The following is a 22849-nucleotide window of genomic DNA, read 5'->3' on the forward strand; positions in this document are numbered from 1 at the left end:
CTGGAAGTATACACAGCTTGAAACAGCCCCACAGCCCAAGCCCTATGAGCCCGAGTCAGGTAGCCTGGGCCAGCCATGGGTATCTAGGTGCTGTGTAGACAGACCCTTAGAATTAAAGACAGTGTACCTGGCTATCAAGTTAACACAAAGTGCTCCTGGCCCTGTATCATCTGCTCCCGCCCCTGTCTCCACTCCTGGCTATCCATTCTCTGTCTTTCATTTATAGTCTCTCTCCATGTTTTCTGCTTGCTATCAGCTGCATCAGATGAATCTACCCCCCTGAAACTGTCTTCCTTACTCCTCCTGGTTCATCTCCTTATCACGCACAGCTGCTCAGCCACTGTGCAAGTGGAAACCCTCAAGGGCACATCTGCAGAAGCTAAAGGAACAGTGGACAGAGGCACTATTGTGAGTGCGCTCACAGCCTTGATCCAGACAAGTTAGATGCATCACTTTCTCACTTTCCCTTGGCAGTCACACAGAACAGCAAAAGCCCTAATCATAGTGGCCTTGGGGTGGAGGGGCAAGATGGAACAAAGGGTGAAGGGGAGGAGTTCCAAGTGGTATCAATACAAGCACGTAGGGCCACTATTCTGAATACTGGCCCTGTTTTCCATGGGCGGGGGTGATAGCAGCTGATATCTCACTTCTGAGAGTAACTGAGGCTGAAAGGGAACAGCTCCTGCATGTGTGTGGCTACAGACTGGTTCCGCATGCTGCATGTTTGTATGCTTCTTTGGTGTCTGCAGAGGTAATTGCCGAATGGCAAGGCAAAGTTTCCTACCACGGGAGAAGAAATAAGGCTGACATCCTAAGGAACCTTCAGCAGAGGATTGGCAAGTACCTCCAGGAAAGTTTCCTGGAGATCTCTATGGAGAATTCCCAGGAAATCCCAATGTGCATCAACAAACTTTTCCTCAGTGCCCCCTCTGCCTAGCTGCATGAGGGAATGAGAAGCAGATGCAAACCGTGCTAGTGTTGGTTATTTCTATCCCTCTCCTATACTGGAACAAACAAACAGAAATAGAGCACTTCCTTGTGTCCCCCTGCAATATCAAAGTACAATGAGTACTTACACCTCCTGGAGGCATCTCAGAGCGACATAAGAAACACAGTGTCCATCATTCTAACTACATCACAGAAAGCTCCATGTCGCTCCTTGAGGAAGTTTTATGATGTCAGTGGAGCAGGAGAGTTAAATCAGCAGGAGAAGCGTTTCAGTGTGTACACCTCCACCATTTCGTTGATGAAAGCTGACTTTTGTCAACAAAACTGTGTAGTATCCTAAGTGTGTTAGCTTTTAGGTACCTGACTTGACACTTTAAGAGGATGCTGACTTTCCAAAAGTGCTTAGCCACTGCTCTGTGAAAATCAGGTCTTTTTTAAAAAAAGTGTCACCTGCAGAGCACCTCAGGTCAGTCCCTTTTGAAAATGTAGGCCTCAAATCCATATTTTGGCACTTAATCATGATGGGAGAATTTTTAGAGGTACCGAGTACCCACAACTTACCTTGAACTCCCAGTCACTAGGTCCTGCTTAGTGTGTGTGGTTGAGGGAGGAACACACTGGGCTGGACTAGATGACTTCTGGAGGTTCCTTCCAGCTATATATTTCTATGATTCTACATAGGGTAACTTCCTAGACTACATTAATTGTGATTGCTCGGGTATTAAATCAAATTAATTGGTCTAATTAACCAAGTGTTAGATAATGTAGATCACACTGACATTGTGCAGTAAACAACATTCTTAGCTCTTTAATTTTAAAGACAAGAAAAATAATGTAAAGTATAAGGCAAGTGATCTCAAATTATGAAGACAAGGAAACTCAGCAAAGAAAGTAACTCAGTAATTATGCTAATAATACAGTGTGAATTAAACAGTTATTGCTTACATGAATAAATGAGTAATCTGCAGGTTCTCAGGTATTGGGACATATTAACTCACTAACAACTGGCCAATTCATAGGTCCCGAAAACTGAGGATCACAGGAGGTTTCCTGCAGGGGCAGGTGACATGTTGTCATTGGGAGCAAGGCCTGAGCAGACAGAAACTTCCCCTGATCCTGGGGTTTCATGCAACAGACTAGACACAGCAGATGCTTACAGCCACTGTGCCTCCATGTCACACACTTAAATGTTAAATAATTACAAGCACAGGAGAGCGCTTTGACCCATGGTGAGGTTCGAACAATACTTCTAAATTAGTTTTACACCAGAAAACTTAGCAAACACGACAGCAAGCCACTGTGCAAGCAACTTTTGCCAAACCAATTACCCCCAGGCTGAAGGCCCCTTTGGAAGGTGGAAGAGAAGGCAAGCCATGAACAAAGTGGCAAGTTTCTGTGAATCACATACTGTAGTCCACAAAAGCAATGAAAGCTCATAGAGGGTGATGGCTCGTATAGTGTAACAGCAACTTCCAGGCCAGAGCTTGGAGCAGTGTCTGACAGCACCGCCTGCAGGGATGTTTGTATTTGGATAGACAGTGAAGGTGAAGTTGAACACAGGGTGGGTAAATCTGGTGGAGACTGAATAGGATGGGGTGGGACAGAGCTCTTTTGAAACTAGCTGGCCTTGTTTTCCACATACACTGGGAGGGTCACAGCTGCTGCTCAGAGTGGGTGCAGAGTGGGCTTTTACAGAGCAAGTTGCATAGGAAGAATGTAGGTGACAACAAAAAGTGATCCCCATCCCCAAAGGGGGAAGTGGAGCCTGATCAGAAAAGCTGCATCAGCAATCTTTCCTAATGAGCAGCTCCTCCCCCTTGCACTATCAGCCATCCACTGCCACGGGGTCAGAGAGCATCTTGTAGCTAATCAGGAAGTAGGGGTAGCACTGGCAGTTGTCAGAGATCACATAGACTTGGGTATTGCTTTTGCTGTTGACCCAGGAGTTGTAGAGCTGCCCACCAGGCACCATGGGCAGAGGGTGTCGGAAAAGTTTATGCCCAACAGCAGTCTTGCCCACCAGCACCTTGGCCAGGAACATGTAGCGTAGCCCGGCCTTGCTCGCCTGGCCGTGGCGGTGTGAATAGATGGCACTCTTGGAGAAATAGCAGCCCCTGCCGTAGATGGGGGCATGCAGCCTTGAGAAGCTGGGATCAAAGTTCTTCTTGCAGATGGGCTCCAGGAAGTCAGCAGCGCTCCCATAGAAGAGGTGCTTCTCCAGCTGCTGTTTCTCCTGCAGTGAACATGCATGGGACATGATGGCTTTCTGCCTGAATGAGACACAAAGGGGAAAAAGAGCAGGCTTAGATCCTGCCCAGAGGGGATGTTTGGGGAAACGTAGAGGCCTAATTCCCCCCAACCAGCTCTATCTCCATTTATTCAATAGATAAAGGCCAAAAGCTTGAATGGCAAAGAGTTAGGGGATCAGTCTTCTCCTCCTTCCCCCTCAGCCCTCAAGGATCCATTCAACAATGACACACTAGTGCATCCAATGTCACTTGAGCACATTAGGATCTGCCCACCACTGCACAAATATTCACATTCAAGTGAACTATCTGTGCACCAGTGCACATGCATGCACCCTGCAAACAAACATATGCAGCCTAGTGCACTAGGAGCCATGCACCCATTCCCAAGGATGCATCCAAATATGCAAACTCCGAATTGCCAGACAAGAAGCAATCACGCTCACACTGGTGTACTAAAATCCCCACCTGAGGAAAAAAGCCTAATATTCACACCCTAGCACACTAGCTCCTTCAGTCATACTCCTGTGAGTGCACACCTTAGTGCACTAGCTCCAGGGCTCATGCTCCTAGGCTTCCAGCACTATGGGTTCTGCACCCTAAAGCACTGACATTAGGTTTTACACTTCCTGCCTGGAGCATGGTGAGCTCCACAAGTGCAGGCGCTAGCTCCAGCATTCCCCCTCTGGCATTCCTGGGCACTAGCGCTGGGATTCTCACACACACACACATACACACACACGCACAATATCCCCACAACATTTCTCTTTATACCTGGTGTATTTTTCCCAGAGATCATCATTCCGGATTCGGTAAATCCCCAGCACCAGTGTCTTTTCCTCTGAGAGAGACTGATGGAAGAGAGCACAAACTCTGTGGTACGCAACTTCTGTTGGTAGCACCTCCATCTTCAGGAAAGCCTGGCCATCTGGTGGCTTCGGGACCCAGGCAGCAGGGTAGGAGCCACAGTAGCCATCCTTCGGATTCTCCCCGAGGACGTCAGAAGTGGAAGGAACTGTTCCCTGGGGTCTTCTCGGGAGCGTCCTAGGGAGATAGTGAGATTAGAATTAATCTCCTCTGAATGCTGCTTACATTCCTTTAGGACCATGGTTGCCAGGAGAGTCACTTACATCAGATGTGGCACCATACTGAGGAGGGGGCGGTAGGAAGGCCGGCGCTGGACCAGGCGGACGTATCCCTTATCCCGGTTCCGTTGCACACGGCGCTTCAGATCCACAATGAAGAAGTGGCCCTGGCATTCAAAGGTGTAGCTGTCTTTGTCTTGCTCATAGGCAGCAAGGAGACCTTGGGAGATGGACTGAGGGGGAAAGGAAGAGAAGGTATACAGTGAGAGTGTTCCAAAAAGGAAAGCCAAGGACCCCCACACACTGCTCCTTAGGCTGCCAGCTTCATCAATAATTCTTTAGATATCTGGGGAAGCCAGAGGCAAAGATCTGCCAGCATCCAGCCTCTCTTCATCTTGACTAACTATGACTTTTCCCTATAGCATTCTTTAGACTTTTCAGCCTGGTTTTCTCTCAGGCCATAGCTGAGAAATGTCTTTCTCTTCCTGCCGATGAAGGCTCCTTCCCCATCCTCAGTATCTCCCCTCCAGACACCTTCTCTCCTCTGTCTGTGCCCCTCAGTGTGTCTCCCTCTTTGTTATTGTTTTTGGTTTAACTACAGTATGTAATTCCTTTGTGTACCTCAGTGAGGCATTCCTGGGGAAAAGCACTGTATGATATACATGACACAGGTTGGACTGCCGTTCCCTTTTCCTCACCTCCTCATACTTCATCCAATTGCCATTGCTCTTCCAATAGGCCGCCCACTCTGTGGGGAAGTGGGGGTTCTCCTTTGGATCAGAGGTGTTGGAAAGTCGCCGCACTTTGTCATAGGGTCCGACGAAGCAAACCAGCTTCATGGAGTGCAGGAAAATGCTCCCGACAGCACCACCTCTGTGAGCAGGAAAAGGATACAGTAAACCATTATTCCTCCATTACCTCCTACCTGGAGTAGTTAGGAGCTTCCCCTGCACCCAGTGCTTCTGCCCAGTTCCCTACAGCACCTCCTGCTGAGAAAGACCAAGAAGCAGTAGGGTGGGAGCTCCTGGCAGCCAGCACTCTGGCCTACACCATAGCTCTCAATTTGGGATCCACACCTCTAGCGCAAATTATCCCTTCTGTAACCTTAGTTCATTGAGTCTCTTTCTGATGTAAAATAATTTTCAACAAGGAAAGTGAGGGCAGTCCCACACGTGTGGAACATAAAGGACTTGGGGAGTGGAATGAATGAAAGTGGGGATATGTGCGAGGTATTCCCTATGCTGATGCTGCATCCCAGATTGGGGCAGGGACTTGAGACTCCATGAGCTCCCTATACCCAGCACTGAACCCACTGTTTTCTACAGCTCCTCCTGCTGGTAGATTCCAGGACTGGAGTTTGGCTTTCCATCACTTACTTGTCCACAAACTTAATCTGCTCTTTTCCAGTGTCGCAGTAAAGTTTCTCTAGGTGCCGCTGAGCTGACTCACTAACACTCTGCCAGGCTTTGCTGTCCCTCCACCTAATCTGCCAATGGTAGGGATAGCAGGTGTGGTGGAGGGGGCAGCTGTCCCCCTGGGTGCAGCCCCCCAGCAGGAAGCAGTCGCAGATCTTAATTTCATCTCTTGGATGAATGTGAAATCTGATCCCATTGTCACCACTCAGATACTTGGAGGCCTCCTCAGGGCTCTGGGAGCTCTCTCCCTTGGCCATGCACCTACGTTTTTGGGGCGGGCTGTTGAGAATGGTACTTTCAGTGGCTGAAGAAGCAGATGTCTGAGGGGAGTCAGAGTGCTCTTCGTGGAAGGAATCCAACTCCTGGGAGAAAGAGTAATTTTGAAATGGAATACTGAGGCCCAGAGTAGCTCAAGGCAGGGCCTCTAGCTTGAACCCCCTACTCCTACTCTGCATGCACTGCTGCCACAATGGGGCCTCTCCTCTGATATATCCCAATAAACTACACACACAGAGTGCTCCCCAGGGATCCCAACTCCTCTTCACACCCCTAACTCCCACACACAGTGCTCTCCAGTGGAACCCGATCCCAATATACATAAAAATAACTTGGCCTGAAATCTTCAGGATGGGACACCCCTATCAGGGACTTTAACCTCTCTCTCAGCACAAACATAGCTCCCTCCCATGGGACCCCCCCAACCCTGCCCCCCAGAGATCTTTTCCTCTCCTGGGGGAACTGATTCCCAGCATGGCACAGCCTCTGCCAGCCACTGTTCCCCATAGAGATTCACATTGACAGACACCTGCTGGGGCTGACTGTGGGAGGCACTTATGGTCCTGAGTGGGCCTGGTAGCCCTGTGGAATTATTCTGCCCCATCCCTCTCCCTGTGGCTCAGGCTGCAGCAACCCCTCCCAAACGCCTGGCTTCTGTCTTGCTGCGTCTCTTTGAATATGAGGATCCCCCACTGTGTAGGAACAAAGGGTTTAGAACATTGGGACATGCTCTGTGCTGATTGGTGGAAATGGGGGGGTCCTCTGCTCTGATTGGTGGGTTTAAATTTAGTGTTTAATAGCTGTAAAAAGAGATAGGAGCAAAACTTGATCCTACTTTTCTTGTGATTGGGCAGGAGGGTGAAGTCCAGCTCTACCTTATGTATATTAAAATGAAGTGTAGAGTCTAAAGAAGCATTAGACGCCTCTCTCTGTTACATATCAAAAGATTTAATACAGTCCCACGTGTATATTAATGACGGGAGGAGCATGAGCAAGCATCTCTCTTCCCCTCTGCCAAGTATTCAGTGGGCTAGTATAATCTACACGTCTCAACTACTACCATCGCCACCAAACATTAAGGAGTCTGGTAAAATACTTTTTCCCACTGGGACATATTGTCTGGGGATTGTATAGTACTCCAGATCCTGAAGAATAACAAGGATGGGTAACCTAAAAGGCACAAGGGAAGGGAGCCGCGGTGGAAATGGGATTTGAGGATTATACTGTCAGTAGTTTCAGCCCCAAAAAGGTAGGTTTTGTAGAGCTAGATTATATTTCGATATAAAAATGGATGTAGGGACTTGTAAAAGGGAGGAAGGAGAAGAGTTTTACAAAAGCCAATATGAATAAAATTAAAACACAAGTAATGAGAAAAGAGAATACTTTCATTTACTTTAAATGTGTGGTTAACGTCAGATGACCAGAGAGTGAAACTGACCCAGAGCAGAAATGAAATTGACCTCATGTAGGGTCATTCTCCAAGATGAGTGAGGGGCAAAGGGTAAACAAACAACATAAAGAGGGAGGAGAGAAATACATTAATTTTTCTTACATTTCTTTCCGCATTAATAGCCTAAGGGGATAGTTATAATATAAGGAAAGAATTATTCGTATCCTGACGCCATCCCTTTAAACAATGCATTGACTGCTAGAGCCTTATTTAACTGCTTCCTGTTTGCTTTTGTAGGCCTCAGCTTTGCTTGTTGTATAAAGTTCGAATAAAATATTCTGTAACTCTCTGCTCATTTGTGTCTTTCTATCACCTTGATGGACTAGCAACATGGAGAGAAGTTGTTTAACTGGTTCTTTTTTTCAAACCAGAGGATTCTGAAAACAGTGATGTTACAATTCAGGGTAGTGACCTCAGGGGGAATTTGTGATGGCATTGGTGCCATAAGGCAACTCAAACTCTTACTCATAGTTTCCCTGGTGCTTGGAGTTTCCAGCAAATTTTGCTGCAACTATCATTTTTATCGTGGAAATGTGAGGAAACAAATCAAAATTACTCTGAGTTTATTGAGGGTTTTGTGCTTTCAAACCAGCGCATTTAAAAGAGGGGGTCATCCAAGGAGGCACATAAAGCACTCTGTGAAAACTGAGTCTGTAGATGCCAATTACCGGTCAGGAGGGCACCAGTTTGAGGTCAGGATGTCTACAGTGGGTACCATGGTGTATGGCAACACATAATATGCTGCAGGGCTCTGTGATCAAGATGGTGAGTGTACTCAGGCTCAAAGAGGGATTTGAAAAGCAGTGCTTCCCAAACTGTGCTGGACACAGGCTCATTCTGTACGCATGCCACCAGCACAATGAGTTAGTTAATAGAAAATCTACTTCTCCATGTGATGCAAGCTGTGGTGGACCACTGCAGACAGTTCTTGAATGTCTGCAAGGGTTGTTAGTAAAGGATATGATGTCAGAACTTTTTAAGCCTGATTTTTTTTAGGCATGGACCTAATGGCACACTCTTCTGTCCTCGCAACATTGACATCTGCAGTGTACCTACCCCTACAGGTATTTTGGGAACTGTTGTGGGGTGGTTACCTGCTCCTGCCCTGAGGGGTTCAAAAACAGCCCTGGGAGAGGGCTGTGGCTGGGGCAAGAAGCCTGGGCTGATTAGGGAAGGTAGGCTCAGCTGTTGCCAAGCCCCAGTCAGGCCCAGCTGGCCCCTGTACGAGGCAGTGAGACTCGAGCCCAGTCAGTCTATCTCTGCCTGTAGAGGGAGAAGGGCCTGTCTGCAAGGTGCTAAGTAAGGAACCTAGATTTAGAGCAGGGCTGGGGAAGAGCCAAAGGAGCTGGGAGCTCTGGCCTAGGAAAGCCCCAGGCTGCAGGCCTGGTAAGGCCTGTTAGGTACTGGGTTGCAGGGGCAGCCCACGGGTAGCCAGAAGCAGCAGGTCCAAACTCCTTTGCCTCTGATGAGTGACTTATACTGCAGTCTGCCCCAGGGAACGGGGGCTAGTTGGTGACTGGCAGTACCCCATGACTGAGGCAAAGTGGGGATAGTGGGTAGGGGGTTCCCCTGGGAAGGGGAGACCCAGAACTGTGGAGGTACTGCCAGGGGGCAGCACCCAGTTAAAGGGGCACCGGGGTCCTGGGAGGGACACAGGGGGGCAGAGTGAGGTAGTGGATCGCAGGCTGACAGAGGGCGCTCCTGGGTTGAAGAGCTAATTCCTGGAGATGACCAGCAGGAGGCACTGAAGGGTGAGTCCCACACCCTTACAGGGACCTTGCATCTTCACTGCTTCCCTGGTAGCAAGCCATACATAGACTCAACAAAGCCAGGTGGACAGAGGTTTAACTACATGCTGGATAATGATGGAGCATAGCTTTCGCCAGCTTAAAATGAACCAGAGAGTCAGAGATTTAAAGGCCAGAAGGGGCCATTCCATCACTTAGTGTGACCTTCTTGTGCCCACCTACACATGGTGATATTGGTGTTACAATAACTGCATGCTGCAGTCTCTACAATCTCTGTGAAGGTGGGGCAATATAGGTGACCACATATGGGTTGAGGTGGCTGCATTCCTTGCTGCAAATGTCCAGCATCTAGACAGACAGACCATGGCACCTGACACTACAAGTTCTGCATTCCAAGCACTCATGGGAGAGTCTTTATGAACAACCCCTTCTGATGGGCTCTCTTCCCCACAACCCTAACTCCTAGAGAAGAACAGCCAGTCAAGGCTGCTGAAGAAGGCAAGCAGAGCTCTCCCTCCACCTCTCAGGAGCCAGAGGAGTTTTCAGGATGGGAGGGAGCAGCTGTCACCGTACTCACAGGTAGGGATGGGGGAGCAGAAAGATCTGAGCAGTGCGGTTCATTGCTGGGCTGGGGCACAGGCCAACGTGGGGCTGGGGGAGCACAGAATTAATTTATTAGAATGTTGGGGTTTTTGGGAAGCTGGAAGCTCTGCACCATCAGGCAGACAGAGAGCTCCTGCAGCAAGGCCAGAATCACCTTCCTGTATGAATCTGGGGGATTTGGCAGCAAGACACCATCACACACACGGGGGAGGGGAATGCAAAAATCAAGAGACCAAAAAAAATTTTTTTTTTCAAAAATCCCATGGTTTTGGGGGCCGGGCATTATTTTTCAACTTGTGCAGTGCGCAGTGCTGGCATCGGGTCACCCTCTTTCCTCTCACTGCCTGTGAAATGTGCCCAGCACAGTTTTTTAAATCAAACAGATTTTTTTTAATTTAACAGACTGTCATTTCTATAACAGGAGAGAAACCTGTTTCAAAATAACAAAACGCAAGAATGTTTGGCCTATATGTTTTACCAGGAAAGTCTTGATTTCTTCTTTGAATTACCATCCTGTTGATAAATTGTAAAGTCAATTGATTGATCACCCTTTGATTCATTATGAAATATATTCAAGTCCCCCAATAACCAATATCAGTCAGGTTTATTGCTCTAAGCCAAAAATAATATAGTGCAGGAAAAAGGTTGAATAAGATATCAGGCTCCAGGAAGCTGTCTCGTGGAGCATTGTTACACTCATCTTGCACAGACGGTGTGCTCCTCAGGTTACACATTTCAGCTAGGACTACTTATAAGATGATTTTACAAGTTACAGAACTTTTTACATGTCGCTGAAATCCAACCCATTAGTTTGTCCCAGTGCTTGTTCTGTGTCTTTTCTCATCTTTGTTTTGGATACTAGCATATTAGCACTTCAGGAACCAGTTCGTGAAGATACCGTCCCCAGCAGCTTGTTCCAAGACATAGAACAAAAGTATCTTGATTTTAACAAGTTTCCTATCAGCTTATGCCAAATGCTGAGTTGTGCTATTGCAGGGAATTGTGGGATGTAGCTTAGCATGAGTGAACGGAACTCTGGGAAAAACAGGCCAGTTCAGCTCTTAGAACTTGCAGGCCTTTGTGTAATGTGATATATATTAACATAACATAAATGTGTTGGCTACCAATCCTTATTCTTAGCACTGTTTTAGCCTTAATTTCACCCTTACAGTTACATTTATGCCTATTTTTATTATTCTTGACATCCTCCTGTTTTTGTATTTATCATCATTTTCTTCCCTGTCTCCATTCTTCATCTGATCATTTTCAGTAACAAGCTCTACTTTTTCCAACCACAAATTAAATGCAGACCCCACAGTCCTTTAGAGACAAAGCCAGAGAGGAAGAGAAGAAGGAAATTGTTGTGGTGTTTGGTTTCCTAAGCACTAAAAAGGGGAATGTCTTTCCCTCTTCCATGGCTAAAGAGAGAGGATTGATGCAGGGCTACAGTTCAAGGTGCGGGGGTGGACAAGCTAAGCAGAGGGTGCCTATATACCCTGTGTGACGCAGAGCCATCACTCAGATTCATTTTAACTCTCTACCATTTAGATGCCAATTAAAACAATTGCAGAATCTTGGATCAGCCACAAAGTGGAATTATAGAATCATAGACTTGTAACAATGTAGGGCTGGAAGGAACCTTAACAGGTCAAATATTACATCCCCCTGCACTGTGCTTATCTTCTTTTCCTTTACATTTGTAACCGATCTCTTACCAGGAAGGATGCCGTTCCGTTGGAGTCTCCGCCCATTTTAGAATGATTTGGCCAGCTGCTGGGAAAGCTCTTCCTTTATAGGCCACCCCCAGGCCTTAAAAAACGGAGCCAAATTCTTCTGCACCTGCTGAGAAAACTTTGCTGCCTATAGATTCATCTTTGAGTCATTGTCTGCTGGGACGTGGCACAATGCCTGGTACTCGGAAAAGTTTTGGATGAAGGATTCCCATCCTAAGGCCTTTTCCAGCTGAAGGTCAGATGAGAACAAACAAAAGAACATAATTTAAAATACAATTTCCTTCCCTAGTATTTTAGGAAATGCTTCCTGTACAATGAGTAGGTCTTTCGCTGCTGGGTGGAGCAGGCCCTGATCTTCACTTTGAATATTTTTCTTTTCTTTTCTACAAATGTGGCTGTCTGAAAAATTCTAAGTACATGTACAAAAATTAGAATAACTCTTTAGCACTATTAAACTAGTTAGCAAACCTTTCTGTGAAGAGCTCTATTTGCTGTTTTAATTCTATATATTCATATAAAAACACACACAAAGATAGCTTGTTTATATAACATCTTTCATCCTGAAGGATCTCACTGTACTTTACAAAATACCTACCCATCCTGCTTTGCACACACACCCATCCCTCTATGCATACACACACACACACAGAGAATCATGGTGAAATCCGTTCTCCTGTCACTGAAATGCAGGCATCTCTGAGATAGAACACATCTCTTTGTACAGCATCACTCCAGTTCATACTTTAGGCCAGAAAAAGATGCAGAAGACTATTTACACTGCAGGGTGAATGACAGCAGAACAGGAAGTTGGCAAGGACAATCAGAGCTAATATAGTCTTGCAAAGACAGCCATGGTAGGCTTAGGGCATGATTTTAAAACCTTCTGACTTTGTGAGTTACTGTTAATGTTTACATATCTGTTGGGTAGACGCAAAGATGATTGATTTTGTATGTAAATTTGATACTATGCACTCACAAGTAAGGACAGGCACAAATGTATGTGATATTGCACCAGTAAAATTGGAGGTCAGGTTTAATTAATTACCCAGGGTCCCAGGCTTGTACTGCATGCACTGAAGACTATGGTGCTGTGGTTTCATTGCTACTGGTACCCACACTAGCTAAATTAAAGCTAGTTCAGGTATGTCTATGTGTGCTGCAATCACACAACCTGATGCAATGTAGACATGCACACTGTTTTAGCCGATGAGCTGTGCTAACTTAGGCTGTAGTCTATAGGTATGTCTACACAGCAACTAGACTGTGGTGGCTGACCCATGCCAGCAGACCTGGGCTCACGAGATTAGGGCTGCAGGACTGTTTCACTGCTGCATAGATGTCTGGGCTTGGGCTGGACCTTGGGCTCTAGGACCCTGCAGGATAGGAGAGTCCCAAAGCTCGGGCTGGAGCCAAGGGCATCAAGTTGTTGTGTAGTCATGCCCTGTACCTCCAAAAAGGACCACCCAAATCAAGTGAAAAGCGCCACCATGCTCAAGGAAAGGAGTTGTGTGTGCGGCTGCATGGAAGGGATGCAAGTTATGGGCAACACATGGGTTATCACTCAAGATAATTCTGCAGTGAAGACAAGCCCTCAGCGTATTTGACCTCTGTCTACCTTTTAGTTAAAGTTGTTTGCTTTCCAAACAAGAGCATCTTTTCAGTCTTTGTTCATATGAGAGAACAGGGATCAACTAGCTTGTTTGAGCGCAGCACTGCAAACAATGAGAGACAATGATCATCTTTCCTCGGGCAACATCTCTTCTGCCTTCAGAGATTGTAGAGATATGGAGACCAGCTTAGCTGAGAATAGCTTAACTGCAAACCCACTGAAAGCAGTTAGAGATCACTGCTATCTTTCATAAGGAAACAAATGGTGAGATTGTAGCAGCTGCTCTTGTGATCAGATTAAAACAGATCCCCATAAACTGGTACAACTATGAGAACTGGCAAGTTTTGCTCTCAGAGGGCTTCTACTACCGATTACCAACACTTCAGTTAGAACATAGAGCCATTAGGACCTACTTTCTAACAGGTATTTCATTAGTGAATTGTCGTAAAGCTGCACTTGTTTTCTAAACAGCTGAAACCAGCATTTTGCTGACACACAGCACATCACTTTTTGTCCTGCTTTAAGAGCTTTTGTGCATGCATATCTCCAGAGCCACATTATCTACCAGACTACCTAAACCTTGATTGAATGCACTAATTTAACAAAGGTCCCACTGGCCCAGCTCTATTATTTCCACCCCCATTCACCATGGTTCACTCCTACAGCAGCAGGTGCAATGATGCATAGGTTACCTGTCATCCTACATCTCCCTGCCAGTCTCTCTCTCTCTAATAATCTGTTGTTTTCTGCAACAGGGCTGGTTTCATTTCAGTATCAGGTGATGTGACATGTATAGTGGAAAATCTGAGTCACACAAGTAATCCTTACATACATGGCTAGTCCTCTGAAGTCAATGAAACGATGCATATAAACAAGAATTTGCAAGATCTGGTTATAACTTTCATGCACTAGGGTCCCTTTAGAAATATTGATCCTAGAGAAAGGTAAAATGTTATGATTACTATTCTTGCCAGTAGCTATTTGAACATCTGCCACAATCCTCTCTGGTCTTGGAAAAGTTGCTTGTTTGGGTGCCAGGTTGGCCATGGCTGGCAAGATCTGCTCCCAGAGGGACAGCAGAGTCTCCAGGTTCTCTACATTGCGCGTGTCATCAGCAGGCACTGTCAGGATGATGTTCCAACTAGCCAGGTCAGCCCAGGGAGCAGGGTAGTGATGGACAGTGTCCTGCCAGGCAGATGTACTGATTTCCCCTAATTCAGCATTAAAAGCAAATGTCATTGATTGAAAAGATTTTTCATACATAAATAAAAGGAGGAGGGCTCCCCCAAACCCACCCAGTAGAATCATCCTAACTTCACAGTCCCTCTGGATTCTATCGCACCAACTGGTAGACTTCATAGGGATGTATTATAAAATATGCTGGGGACTGATTAGCTCCAAGGACACCCTCATGTATGTTGTCACCTTTTGGCTGAAGAGTGTAAACATTTTTCATATCAAGCCACTTCAAATGAGGCCAGGAAGCTCAGATACTTTGGTGCTGGATGTCACAGAGGTAGAGGGTAGACAGACCAATAAGATAGAACTGCAGGCTAGGAAGAGAACATGTTCTGCAATGAGTTTATGTGAAATTCCCTTGGTGCAACATTTATGCCTAGGACTATGCTGAATCCAGCTGCAGACACAATAACATGTGACCATGGAAAATGCAGGAAAATGTGGCCAAGTCAGCAGCATGGAAATATGACTTTTTTCTTTTGTCTTCAGTTAGGGATGGTGCCCACTTACCAAGCCTGAAAAAAGGAGCCCACATAGCCCCTTCTGTAGTTACAGGTATTTGGCCCAGTGTACATTTCTCTGGCACTAGGATGTAGATGTGGCCACCCCACAAATTAGGGAAGTCTATCTTTGCAGTTTCAATGTTAAACCTCTGTTTGACCACAGGAGGGCGCTTCAGCTCCTCTGCATCCCTGAGGTCACCGGAGTGACAGCCAATCTGCACCTGGAGGAGTTAGGGTTCAGCTAAAGGCACCAGAGAGGCAACAGATTGGAATGGTTCATCCCTGAACCAGGGGTGTAGCCAGAGGTGGGCCTGGGTGGGTCACAGCCCACCCCACTTAGCATCCAGGCCCACCCAAATCATGCCCCAATCCCATTCCCCGGAAGTAGCACCAGGGGGACAGAGTGGGGACAAGCCCCCGTTCCTGGACCCCACTCTCCAGAAGGAGTGATGGGGGCAGCGGGGCAAGCCCCCGCGCCCCGACCGCACTTCTCTAGCAGGAGGGGGGACTGCAGATGGAAAGGGTGGGGAGGGACCCCCACTTGTTCTGGGTCAGGACCCCACAAAACCATAATCCCCCTCTGAGAGGGGAGGCGGTCCCCCTATCATTGCCCACCCACCCAAAAGCCAGGGCCCACCCATTTTTCCTATCCTAGCTATGCCACTGCCCTGAACTTAATATATTTATCCAACTCCCATAAGCAACACACTCTTCTTTCAGTTGAGTTCTCATAGCTTTCCTTCTCAGATCTGAACCTTAGAGTTCAGAAAATGAGATACTAGCACCTGAATCCTCTACGCTTAATTACCAGCTTAGATCTGATAGCGCTGCCACCACCCAAAAATATAGTGTTTAGGGGCACTCTGACCTTCCCAGCCTTCCCTGGGGACCCCAAGAACCCAGATCCCTTGGGTTCTTAAAACAAGGAGAAATAAACCATTCCCCCACCTTTCCCCCCCCCCCAGAATTTCCCTCCCTGAGCTATCTTGAGAGATACTGATCCAACCTCTTAAATCACCATACAGAGAAGCATCTCCCTTCCCTTCCACAAAGAGGCAAACAGATTCAAGGAAAACAAAGAGATTCTCTCTCTCCCCCTCCCCTCCTGGTGAGTTATCCCAATCCCCTGGAATAACACAAGGGAAACAAGGGGGAAAAAATCAATCAGGTTCTCTAAAAAAGAAACCTTTTAATAAAAGAAAGGAAAAAGTAAAAGAATTATCTCTGTAACTTCAAGATGTAAATATTACAGGGTCCTGTAGCTTACAGACACCAGAAAGAGACTTTCCCCCCACTACCAATTCAAATCAAAATATTCCCAGCAACTACACATATAAAAGTTAACCAGCCAGATCCACAATTGCAAATAGAGTAAAACAATCAAAAAGCCTAAACCGCCTGTTTTTACTGACTATTTGAAAAGAAACTTAGAGAGCCTGTAGTAATGTCTAGTCTCTCTCAGACCCTCCGAGAGAAGAACCCACAAAGGACAAAGAACACACACAAAAGCTTCCCTCCGCCCAAATTTAAAAGTATCTTGTCTTCTGATTGGTCTTTTGGTCAGGTGACCAGTTCCCTGCTTGTAACCCTTTACAGGTAGAAGAGACATTAACCCTTAACAATCTGACATGGGTAGTGACAGTATTACTCAGCACAGGATCCAGTCGCTCCTTGGGATAGGCAAAGACCCTTCACGTTGGCTCAGATGAGAGCAGCATGGAGGAGTTCAAAGGCAGAATTGAGCCCCAAGCACCTAAACCGAACATTCCAGCTAGATTGCCACAGAAGAAGCAGAATCCTCCTTCTCTGTGCTGATTAAAAGGAGGCTTTTCCCTTTGGGAGGAGCTTGCTGAGCTGGGGAGTGCAGAAGCCAAGGAGCCCATGGAGCTGGGGAGTCTGGAAGCTCAGGTTCCTTAGCAGCCCTCCAGGAGACAGGGAGGCAGGCGGACAAGCTGGCAGGAAACCAGCTAGGCTTCAGATGGAAATCTGCCTGGTTTCATCATAAGTTTAATCAAAATCAGTGTGTGTGCACCCACAGAATGTTTCAGTTTCATCAAATCAGCATCTTCTGACAGACAGGATTCAGTTGGCAAGTTTCCAGCCAGCTCTGGCAACAGACTCATCAACTTTTTATGTTGATCACCCACTAGAGGGGAATAAGGAGCCACACTCTCATAGTGTGAGTTACATTAAGAATTATAGAATATCAGGGTTGGAAGTGACCTCAGGAAGTCATCTAATCCAACCCCCTGCTCAAAGCAGGACTAATCCCCAGGCAGACTTTTACCCCAGATCACTAAATGGCCCCCTCAAGGATTGAACTCACAACCCTGGGTTTAGCAGGCCCATGCTCAAACCACTGAGGTGGGGGACCCTCTACAGAAAAGGACTAAAGTAGAGTGTCCCAGAGGGGTTACAGGAGCATTGGTCCCAGAGAGAGAAAGGGAACAGAGGGGCAAGACACTGTCAAGCAACAGTGCTGTCCATATCTTCCTTGTCCAGCTGCAGAATTTTATTTTAAAGTGCCCATCTTCGCACAAATTACAAAATGGGAGGGAGGGGAGAGGCCTATAGCCCCATTTTCCTGCTTTGGAAGGCAGTCTGTTGTCTGATGAACCCAGAATGCACATACATGGTCACACCTCTTCTAGGAGGAAGACTTGTCTCCTCTTCAATGTTGGCTATAGTTCTGGCGTGAAAAACAAGTCTTGTGTAAGATTATTCCAGCCCCCGCCACCTCCCAGCTCAGAAATATTTCTAGTGTGAGTAGCAAGCAAGTCACAACAGAGGCCCCAGGTCTTTCCAGGCTTAGTGACACATTTTACCTTCGTCTAGCCCTAAGCTCTCCAAGCCCCACTTCTCCCTGTGGGGAAGAGGCTGGGAAAACAAACAGTACATGACAGGTGTAGTCATGTTGCTTAACTAACGCAAGGTTCTTATTCCTGTGCTGGTCCCAATCTAACCCTTATATTTCACTGTGGGCTAGTCTCACAAGGAGGACCTAAACAGCATGCTGCCTAGCAGAATTCACAACTCTGACTTAGGCACCCCAGCTCCTCATACACTCAATGGGGAGAATTAAGCCCATAAAAAACAGATTCACAGAAGCCAGCATATTGAGCAGCCTAAGCTAACCGGAAGTGAAATGCTAAGCTAGGTAGGTGCCTGACTGCACTTGGGATTCACAGCTACAAACACTCTCCAGTAGTTAGGCACCTAAGCCAGATCAGCCCTTTCTCAAGAAAATCCAAAAAGGGAACATCCCCTGTAAACCCATAGTCCATTGGCTAGAGAGCTCACATGGGAGATGGGTCATCTGGGCTTAAGTCCCTGTATTGAACCAGGAAGAGTGAGGATTTGAAGATGGATCTCTAAAATCCTGCAGGAGTTTGCTAACCCATCAGGCTATGGGAATAAAGAAGGGCAAGTCTTCCTCCAGCAGTCTTTTGGGGGTGGGGGTTAGGCATGCTCTGAGACACAGGTGAAAGTAAGCCAGTCCAGTCCAGTAGAGCATACCGGCAAGAGCCGGTACACAGCCAACCGTACTAGCAGGGCCGAAAAAAGGAGCAGCTTCCCCGGGACCCAGGCCTGGGGCTCCCAGCAGCGACCAGAGCCCTGGCCCCTTAAATCACCACCAGAGCCCTTTAAATTGGCCCTGGGCTGCGCTGAAGGGCTGGCTGGGGGAGTTTGGCCTTAGCCCCTTCCCTTCCGCCCAAGGCCTTGTCCCTTCCAGTTGAGCCCCCCTTGCTCAGAAACCTGTAAGTTCGTTATGTTACTTGCACCTCTGCTCTGAGCACACCTGTCTAATTGAGCCCCACAGACAAGATAGGTGGGGAGACACATAGTTTAAAGAACCCGCTAGGACTTAGGTGTGAGTTAGGTGCCAAACAGCTCAGCAGCATCAGGCCTTTGATAGCTTTGCACATACCCACTGGCAGAAACTTAGGCGCTTAGGGGGCTACTGACAAAAACTAGGTGCCTACAGGGTTAGGCAGCAACTGAGTTGCGGGTTGTGAATGCCGGTGACATAGAAATGTTGGAGTTGAGTATCTAAAGTGGGAGTTAGGTGCCTACGTCTATGTGTAAATCTAGCCCTGCTTTGCTAAAACCATTTTCTTCTCCGAGTTAGAATGCAGTGATTCAGCATGTGGCATCTCATCCATATGAGCCACTTTTCTATGATGCGATTGGCTCTTCATTGCTGCTGTACCAGCCACCTCCTCTGCATTACCATCGAGACAGACTCCTTGTACCTCTCTCCTTCATCAGCTCTGCATCTCGTTTCAAATCTCAGCTGAAAATATCCCTCTTCTCCCTTGAGAGCTCCTGGTTAGACTGCCTTTCTCTACCATATGATAAACAAATAAAGTTGTTTTGTATTGTACTATGAGGCTGGGGTGGCCAACCTGAGCCTGAGAAGGAGCCAGAATTTACCATGTACATTGCCAAAGAGCCACAGCAATACATCAGCAGCCCCCCATCAGCTCCCACCCACCGGCAGCCCCATTAATCAGCACCCACCTCCGCACCTCCCAATCAGCTGTTTCAGGGCTTGCAGGAGGCTCTGGGGAGGGTGAGGGAAGGGGTGGAGTGGGGGCAGGGCCTGTTGCAGAGCCTAGGGTTGAGCAGTGAGCATCCCTCAGCACACTGGAAAGGTGGCGCCTGTAGCTCCAGCCCTGGAGTCGGTGCCTATACAAGGAGCCACATATTAACTTCTGAAGAGCCACATGTAGCTCCAGAGCCATAGATTTGCCACCCCTAAGCTAGGCTATCAGTTAACACATGCAGGCCACCTGTCCTTTGTTTGTTTTAGATTCACTATGAGATAAAGGTGCATTAAGTTCCAAGATTAGTGATGTGCACTATATCAATAAAAAATTATTTGGGTGTGCAGACAAATGCTTATCCAGGGAGCAGGGTGAGTCTTCACTTCCGAGGAGATGCCAGAATATAAGGCAACACCTTCTGTCTGACACCATCTAATCACTCAGCAATTCTCCATGGGCCAGTTCTCAGCAATTGGCCTTTGAATGACTGCAGTTTAACAGTTGTTGTAGAGGTGTTGGTCCCAGGAGATGAGAGAGACAAGGTGAGTGAGGTAATATCTTTTATTGCACCAACTTCTGTTGAGGAGAGAGACCAGCGTTCGAGCTTACACATAGCTTTTCTTCAGGTGGGGATGTAGACACAGTGCTGGGATCAGAGTGCCATACCAGAGCTGCAAAATGCACAGACCCTCAGTGCTTACATGTCTGCTGGCTGTCAGTGTCCAGGTGGTGAGCCACAGCAGCAGAGCATTTAAGGCACTCAGGGTTACAGAGCAGGAGGTGTCACAACCCCTTGCTGGTCTGGACTGCAACTCAGAACGTGACATTGGCATAGTAAAACCAGGACTGATGCACAGCCTGCTATTTTAACTGAGGTTTATACCTCAAACTCTGATACAACACTTGTCCATGATTTTCAAGTGTGGAGGCTGGGATCAGTCCAAAGAAAGGTTACAGTTTTATTATTTTCTGATTATTTATTTTGGGAAGGAAATAGAGTAAAGGAAAGTGTAAAGATGAGTAAGCAGCAGAAAAAGCAGAAGGAGCAAATGAAGGAGAGGGCTGGACACTTCAGGGCAGGTGACTTTGGGGAAATTTGGTACTGGGAGTGTGCTGAGGTCACCTTTGCATGTAGTAACCAAGGCTGGTGGAAACCAGAGCGGGGGCTAATGCATTGTAGACACAGCTTGCTGAACCAGGGCTGCATAGCGTACAGACACACAGGATCCTGCATGCTTGTTTTCTGGCTGTTGGCATCCAGGCTGTGAGCCCCAGGCCATAGCCAGCCTGGTCCAGCTGTACTAATCAAAGGCAGAAAAAGGAAGCAATGAACTTGCTACTGAGGCTGGTATCAAAAAACTACTCACACCGCAGGCTCTTAAATGTCCTCTCAGATTGGGACAAAGTAAGCCCTGGTCAAAAAGCATGGGTGGGGATGCCTGATGCTCATTGAAGCATATCACTTTAAAACACTGGAGGAGAGAGAACAATAACTACAGATTATGGCCCCAATCCAGCAAAGCACAACACTAACTTCAAGCACATGACCTTAAATCCCACTGAGGTCTCTTTGTGTTATTTTCCAGTCTTCACTGGGGTTTGCAATTAGCCCACTGTTTACTCCCCACTCCAGATAATTAATGAAGGCTACACCTAATATGGTACTCTATGGTGCTCTGCTAGACACGTCTCCAAACTCAGGGCCTTATCCAAAGCCCAATGAAGTCAAGGTGAGTCCTTCTATTGACTTCAGGAAGAACTGAGTCAGGCCCACAGTAGTTTCCTTGCTTGTGGTTCAATCCTTCAGCTGGGCTTAAATCCACACACCAATATTTATATCCAAGACCATTTGGATTCCTTTAAAGAATGAGATATCATGAGACACCATCAAAAGCTTTCCTAAAATCCATACCCAGGACATCTATCACGTTCCCTTCCTCCACTCACTTTGTAATTCTATCACAAAATGCAAAAAATTGTTTTTCCAGCAAGATCTGTTCACTGTAAATCCATGCTTCCTCCTGAGGTTTAATAACAAGGCATTGAGGGCTACATTCACAAGGGGAACTTAGGTGTTGCAACACCTAACTCCTAGGCAACATGTCACCCAGTGGAATTCACAGCTCAAATGTAGTTAGGCACCTAAGAAACTTCGTGAATCTGCTCTCAAGGCTCCCCCCTGCATTGTATGGCGAGAAAGAGAGACACCTAAGAAAGGGACTCACAGAGCCAGCAAGCTACATTAGCCAATAGGAAATGCTGAGGCCTAAGCTCCACCCCTCAAAGGGAGCTAGGTTCACAGCCATGAACCCTTTCCTGGAGTTAAGTGCCTAAACCAGGTCAACCCAGTCTTGTCAAAAAGAGAAAGAGAGAGACATCCCACAGCCCAGGTCAAATCTTCTTGGAGGCTGGAGAGCTGGGTACAAGCCCTTGCGCCAAATTAGTCAGCGTGGGGATTTGAATGTGGGAGTCGCACATCCCAGGCAAATGCCCACCACGGGGGACAAACAGTCTCCTGCTTTGTGAACCCCACCCAGGCTTAAGCTCGAACAAAGGCACTGAGCAACTTGGTAGCATCAGGAGGAATCAATTTTGCACCTACTGTCAGAAACATAGGTACCAACAGTTAGGTGGCTGCTAAGCAGGGGTTTTGAGGATCTCACCTAATGGGGCACTTAGGTGCCCAAGTCTCTTTATGGATCCAGCTCTGAGAGCCCTTGCAAATTTTCTTTAATTGTTTTGCTTTTAATTGCTTGTCATTCATATTTTAAGAAATACAGTTACAGAAAATGTACTCTTGCCATCGATATTATGTTGTCATGTGTGTGTGTGGCACAGGGGAGATACAAAAATGCTAAAAGATGTTTTTAAAATGTTACTGAGGCAGCAAAGTCAAGAACTCTAAAGATAGGAAATGCCAGATTTATTGGTGCATCTGTCCTGTCCTGAATGAGGTCAGAGCCTGTGGAAAAAATAGTATATGATCATGTAATTAAAGATAGTGTCACAAAGCATTTGAACAAGACGGCTGAAATTAAAGTTGACATTACTTGTAATAAATTATATACTTTTGATTAAGAAATCCTAGATTTAGAACCTAAATAGTGCCTGACAATGCCCCTTTATCACGGTGAGTAAATCAATAAAAAAAACAGAACAGAGCCCTAATACAGATTTTATTTTACTTGTGTTCGCTAACACTTAATACTCTCCAGTTCCCATGTAACTATCTTCTTTCTGTTTTATCTTGAATGCAATAAAAACAATATAAAGAAGTAACACATACACAGAGAGCAGTGACTTTGACATCTGATTGAAGAGGAGACACTGAGTTTAATAAACAACTATGAGGAAATAAAAGGGGAAAACTGAAAAGTTAAATACAAATTGCTGATGTTAACTACAGTAAGCAGAAGGTAACGGGATGAGAATTAATTATACAAAACT

The 22849-nt window shown here is 46.6% G+C and overlaps 1 protein-coding gene across 1 annotated transcript; it reads right to left on the reverse strand.

The window, feature by feature from the left end:
- Nucleotides 1-2773: 2773 nt before the first annotated feature.
- LOC115644530 (protein mono-ADP-ribosyltransferase TIPARP-like) lies at nt 2774-5951 on the reverse strand. The gene is made up of 5 exons (XM_030549041.1): nt 5656-5951; nt 4978-5152; nt 4325-4512; nt 3969-4238; nt 2774-3218 (listed from the first exon to the last, which is right to left on the reverse strand). Exons 1-5 carry the CDS (start codon nt 5949-5951, stop codon nt 2774-2776), a joined length of 1374 nt encoding a protein of 457 aa, XP_030404901.1.
- Between the last annotated feature and the right edge of the window lie 16898 nt (nt 5952-22849).

Source organism: Gopherus evgoodei, chromosome 1 (assembly GCF_007399415.2).
Source record: "Gopherus evgoodei ecotype Sinaloan lineage chromosome 1, rGopEvg1_v1.p, whole genome shotgun sequence".
Lineage (NCBI taxonomy): Eukaryota > Metazoa > Chordata > Testudines > Testudinidae > Gopherus > Gopherus evgoodei.

Excerpts from the sequence above, each read along its gene's own strand:
- LOC115644530 (XM_030549041.1), bottom strand. The coding sequence starts at position 5,951 with ATGGCCAAGGGAGAGAGCTCCCAGAGCCCTGAGGAGGCCTCCAAGTAT. Across the intron at positions 5,153-5,655 it reads CAGATTAAGTTTGTGGACAA|AGGTGGTGCTGTCGGGAGCA; the intron begins GTAAGTGATGGA and ends TCCTGCTCACAG. Across the intron at positions 3,219-3,968 it reads CTCTGGGAAAAATACACCAG|GCAGAAAGCCATCATGTCCC; the intron begins GTATAAAGAGAA and ends TGTCTCATTCAG.